Below are 6000 nucleotides of genomic sequence, written 5' to 3'. Positions count from 1 at the left end.
CACGTAGTCTCAACTGCCCCTATATGGACCAACAAGGTGAGACACTCTGCTGGGTGGAGGCTAACCAATTCTGACTAACATGGTGTGCCATTCTCTGCCACTTTAATATGGGGGTAGTGCTTTGATTGTTAACCCCAACAAGCTTCTAATTGGTCAATGTGCACGTCCTTAATTAGCTAATTGGCTAATTTATACATGTCATTTCTTGGTACAGAAATCCTTCACGATTTGGTGAATTGATTTAGTAACCGATTCAAGTGTTATAATTTTTACTAGGCAAAGGTCTTATTTCATGAAATACATTTAGTAGGGATATGAAACAATTTCACAGATTTGCAAATGTGTTTTACATTTTTATTGGGCAACAGAGCATCTTCACTGTAGCAGCAATTATAGCTCCCATCACAACAATCGCCACACACACCACTGCCACATACTGCCCACTGCGGGAGGCCTCCCTTCGAGTGTGTTTAAGAGGCAGCATAGGTGAGAGGGCAAAGGTTGGATTTACAGGGTGTTCAATAGAGACAATGCCGGTGTCGATGGCAGGGTAGCGGCACTGGATGGTCAGCCTAAAAAAGAATATATGTACATAGAAATTCACATTTGAATAGTGTGAAACGTGGTGTGTGTGTGTGTGTGTGTGTGTGTGTGTGTGTGTGTGTGTGTGTTTACCTGTAAGGGGAGTCTCTGTGGAAGGGGGGGTCATCCATGGTGATAAGTTCTTTGGGGTACAGCACCTGGTTCTCATATATTAGGAAATTCCCCTCAACCTAGGTGAGGTAGAACATGTATGATTGACTTATTAACACATAACCAGTGGTGTACTTTACCTAAGTAAAAATACTTTCAAGTACTACAAGTCATTTTTGGGGGGGGTATCTGTACTTTACTATTTATATTTTTGCCACCTTTTACTTCTGCTTCACTACATTCCTGAAGAAAAAAAAACCAGTTTTACTCCAAACATTTTACCTAACCCCCAAAACTTCCAGTTACTTAAGTATATTTAGAACCAAATACTTTTACTCAAGTAGTATTTTACTGGGTGACTTTCACTTGAGTCATTTGCTATTAAAAAAAAGGTATCTTTACCTTTATTCATGTATGACAATTTAGTACTTTTTCCACCACTGCATGTAACATGATGAATCAACATGCTAACACACTCACGGTCGCAATGGTACCACAGGAATCCAGGGAGAAATTGAATAGGGCCCTGACGCTGTCCGTCTCTTGGGGGACACAGCTGGGGTCCAAAAGGGTGGTGCGTTTTGGTTGGGTGGGCGGGATGGTACGTGACGTATCAGTCACTACAACCATCCTCCCCTCTGGTAAGCACACTGGAAGTCAAGAGAGGTCTAGGATCAGTTTTAACAGTGTTTGAATGAGGACATGTCGGTCAAGCCTTTCAATAGTACACCGCAGGTGTGTTACCCAGTAACTCTCTGACACGGAAGGTGCAGCGATGGATGAGGCTGTTCTCCATCTTGAGTGTGTCTATGTCCACCACACTGACCTCCAGCCGGCCAACAACACCCTGCAAACTCACTTCCTACAAGCGGGATGAGCCAGAGAGGAAGGGGAGATTGATAATGAAAGTGTCCAATACGTCGACTCACAGATTTTTTTTATTTTTTAAGTGATTTTTTTTAAAAAAAAAAAAAAATCACTATACCCTCAAAGTGTAGGCTCTCAAATTACTCTAAAAGGCTTATATTCCCAGTGAACGAATCCTTAATTCACAAATGAATCCTACATTGATGAAAAGTGGCTCATCTGTTGTACTGGAGAGTTAATGAGATTGAGATTAGGAATCACTTGTGTCAAAAGACAGTGGTACAGCACCCCTTGGGCCAATTAGGGTTAAATTAAGGACACAGACAGATTATTCAGATTACTGGCCCACACTAACCGCTAGGCTACCTGCCTCCCTTTATCCATTTTATTCTAAAATTGATCAAATAAAATACAAATTCATCAATCCACACAATACCCCACAATGACAAAGCAAAAAACTGATTTAGACATTTTAGCAAAAAAAAAAAAAAAAAAAGTTTAATATTACATTTACATAGGTATTCAGACCCTTTACTCAGTACTTTGTTGAAACTCCTTTTGCAGCAATTACAGCAGAGTGTTCTTGGGTAGGCCACGACAAGGCTCTGGCTGGGTCACTCAAGGACATTGAGACTTGCCCCAAAGCCACTCCTGCGTTGTGTTGGCTCTGTGCTTGGTCATTGTCCTGTTGGAAAGTGAACCTTCGCCCCAGTCTGAGGTCCTGAGCGCTCTAGAGCAGGTTTTCAAGGATCTCTCTGTATTTTGCTCCATTCATCTTTCCCTCGATCCTGACTAGTCTCCCAGTCGCTGCTGCTGACAAACATCCCCAGAGAATGATGCTGCCACTACCATGCTTCACTGTAGGGATGGTGCCAGCTTTCCTCCAGACGTGACGCTTGGCATTCAGGCCAAAGCGGCCAATCTTGGTTTCATCAGACCAGATAATCTTTTTTCTCAAGGTCAGAGTCCTTTAGGTGCCTTTTGGCAAACTCCAAGTGGGCTGTCATGTGCCTTTTACTGAGGAGTGGCTTCCGTCTGGCCACTAACACAAAGGCCTGATTGGTGGAGTGCTCCAGAGATGGTTGTCCTTCTGGAAGATTCTCCCATCTCCACAGAGGAACTCTGGAGCTCTGTCACAGTGTCCATTGGGTTCTTGGTCACCTGCCTGACCAAGGCCCTTCTCCCGCGATTGCTCAGTTTGGCCGGGCGACCAGCTCTAGTAAGAGTCTTGGCGGTTCCAAACGTCTTCCATTTAAGAATGATGGAGGCCACTGTGTTCTTGGTGACCTTCAATGTTGCAGAAATGTTTTGGTACCCTTCCCCAGATCTGTGCCTTGACACAATCCTGTCTTGGACAATTCCTTCGACATCATGTCTTGGTTTTTTCTCTGACCTTATATAGACAGGTGTGTGCCTTTCCAAATCATGTCCAATCAATTGAATTTACCACAGGTGGACTCTAATCAAGTTGTAGAAAAAGGATGATCAATGGAAACAGGATGCATCTGAGCTCAATTTCAAGTATCATTGCAAAGGGTCTGAATACTTATGCAAATAAGGTATTTATGGGGGGGGGGTTAATACATTTGCTAGAATTTTTAAAAACCTGTTTTTTCGCTTAGTCATTACGGGCTATTTTTTTGTAGATTGATGAGGGAAAAAATGATTGAATAGATTTTAGAATAAGGCTGTAACGTAGAAAAATGTGGAAAAGGGAAGTGGTCTGAATACTATCCAAATGCACTGTATAGACATGTTCTTGCTTAAAGATTTCAGAGATAGATAAAGATAAGGATAGAGCACAACAATTGAAGAACCATTTTAAATATGACTGAGGTGGAAGAAACACAGCCATGAGAAAAGTGCCAGTTGAGTGGACAACCAAATCTCCAGTTAATTTACTTAGATAGCCCTTCTCACCTCATAGGTCATGGCCGGACTATAGAATGGGATCTCCACACTAAAGTAGTCCTCTTCTGTTTCCACGGTGAAGCCCCCCATTTCCACTAGCTCCCAGTCCAGCCGGCGGTCCCCAAGGAAGAGCTCCCATCTCCGCTCCTGGGCCCCATAGTGCAGCAGCATCAGGAGGCCCCTCTCTGTGCACTTACCCTCCAGCCTGGGAGGTTCTGGTGCTGGGAGGATGCATGGAGAGGAGAGGGTGGGAAGAAGGATAAGATTGGCGAAAGAGTCAGAGAGAGTGTAGGAATGAGGGATTTAAACAGGACAGGTAGGCAGGCAACCATGAGTTTAGTTCAAGTGATTTTGTATTAATTCTCTCTGTCAAGAGATGTATTTATATATAATCACCTGTCTGCTCTTGAACATCACTCACAATGGTGGCATTATGGTAGAAGACCTCTCCATTGGGTGAGATTGTCAGGGAAAAGGTGAGAGGGAGGGTGTACCTCCTATAGCCCCCATCAACATACTGACATAAGAGGGAGAGCAGGTTACATTGCATCATTACATTATGAAGGTAAAAAAAACTGCCAGTGAGGTATGTATACTGTACATAATTGAAGTACACTGACTATACCAGGCAAATTGCTACACCTTCCTAATATTGAGTTGCGCACCCCCCCCCCCCCCCATACATTAATTTATACTATATTAAGCATACATTTTCATTAACTGTAATCTCATTAGTTATGTTCCAACAACCCCTCAATCTTGTGCAAATATCAGTTATTTTTAAGTCTTGGTTCCAATAGTTGATATTTTTTTCTATGAGATTGCCAGTTGGCTAGGTTTGGTATAGTTCACCCATCATATGAATAGCCTTTGACTCAAATAGGATTCCCTCAAGATTGCTGTGATGTCCAAAGCTACATTTCGTGATAAAACGTTTAAGTTGCATTTATTTGAAAATATCCAGATTGGTCAGTGCAAAATTTATTTTTAATTCTGCCACGGAAAAAACTGTATTTCCTACTACCACGTCATGGCTTTAGTTTTCCATGTGGACCAATTTTTTCAAAATAAATAAAAATCGGTGAATTCTGAAAGCTATCCAAGCATTGTTCAATGAGGTTGTGTTTTTAGGGAGCGATATTGGTTCTTGTAGAATGTTTCATTTTCGTCCATATTGTTATAGTGTTCTTAACTATGAAATTAATGTTCTTAGTTTATCCTTTGAAAATAGACATGTAAAAAGATTCTGGGGATGAGCATGCACATTTTCAATATGTAGCCTACCCATTGTTCCTCTTTAGTGCATTTAACTATATGTAGCAAGTAAAAGCCTTGGGTAGCGAGTTGATACAACTCCAAGTCTGGAAGGTTAAAACCCTCCTCAGACTTAGGAAGATGTAAAACTTTCCTTCTTATTCTATGAATTTTATTTGCTCATTTAAAAAAATCTGTTATGACCGAGTATACTTTTTTAAAGAATGTCTGGTGGGGTAATTGGTATTAAATAAAATAAAAACTTTGGGAGCCATGCCATTCTGAAAAGGTTTAGAATGGAATTGCTTATTCTATCTGTAAGATTTATGGGTAGATTGTTCCATTTTATTAGATGTGCCTTCATATTGTTCAGTAAATGGGATAAAGTTATCTTTATACATGTTTGTTATCACTTATTAAGCATCATAAATGGCTATTTAATATTTTGTGGTCCACTTAAAGGATTGCTGTAGATTGTGCGTTATTCTTTTTCCTATTGCCATTATTATTGTTTTCTTTCCCACGTTCATTTTATATCTGGAGATTTTGAAGTATTCTGAAATTACTTTTAGCAAAGGGGGCATTGAGTTTTCAATATTGGTCAGGTGTATCAGGAGATCTTCAAATAAGTTGAGTTTATATTCATGTTTACCAATATTGATACCTGTTACATTTGGGTCCTGTGTAATTCTTTCTGAAGGCTGTTCAGTTGCCAGTGCAAACAGGGAGGGGGGATTGGGGCCATTCCTGTCTTGTTTCCCTTTCTAATGCAATTTCATCAGATAATGTACTATATGTATATTTTTGCTTTAGGACATTTACATTATATTTTTATTACATTTACTTTTTCAGCTGGAAATTTGAAAGCTTCCAAAGTTTTGAATAGAAAAGGCTATTCAAGATGGTCAAAAGCCTTTTCAGCATCAACAGACATTACTGAGAAATCTATATCCTTTGTTTATTGATTTAAACTGAAACATGTTCTTGTTTGTATGTGTCTTTTTAATAAACTCTGTTTGATATGCATCAAGTCTGAAATGCCTAGTTAAATAAAGGTTAAATAAAATAAAAATATACGACTTGGCCATTCTATTGCTTAGAAGTTTGTTTTTATTTTATTGGGAGGCAAGGGTCGAGTTAAGCATCCTCCGAAACGTGACCCACCAAACCGTGCTTCTTAACACCCGCCCACTTAACTCCGAAGCCAGACGCACCAATGTGTCGGAGGAAACACCGTTCACCTGACGACCGAGGTCAGCCTGCAGGCACCTGGCC

At 40.5% G+C, this 6000-nt stretch overlaps 1 protein-coding gene across 4 annotated transcripts in view; it reads right to left on the bottom strand.

Annotated features, from left to right (window-relative positions):
* Positions 1-340: 340 nt before the first annotated feature.
* LOC106577652 (uncharacterized) overlaps positions 341-6000 on the bottom strand; it is a 24658-nt gene continuing 18998 nt past the window's right edge. For 3 of the 4 annotated variants that reach the window (XM_014155962.2, XM_014155963.2, XM_014155960.2), the window contains 6 exons: positions 3868-3988; positions 3481-3692; positions 1438-1555; positions 1174-1343; positions 676-773; positions 341-572 (listed from right to left, as the gene is read on the bottom strand). In XM_014155962.2, coding sequence (XP_014011437.1) covers positions 347-572; positions 676-773; positions 1174-1343; positions 1438-1555; positions 3481-3692; positions 3868-3988 — 945 coding nt within the window. In that variant the 3' untranslated portion in view covers positions 341-346. The remainder of the gene's footprint in view (positions 573-675; positions 774-1173; positions 1344-1437; positions 1556-3480; positions 3693-3867; positions 3989-6000) is intronic. The other variant, XM_014155961.2, reaches the window with a different exon arrangement.

This window comes from Salmo salar, chromosome ssa18, assembly GCF_905237065.1.
Source record: "Salmo salar chromosome ssa18, Ssal_v3.1, whole genome shotgun sequence".
Lineage (NCBI taxonomy): Eukaryota > Metazoa > Chordata > Actinopteri > Salmoniformes > Salmonidae > Salmo > Salmo salar.
This window is presented reverse-complemented; position numbering and strand designations above follow the sequence as displayed.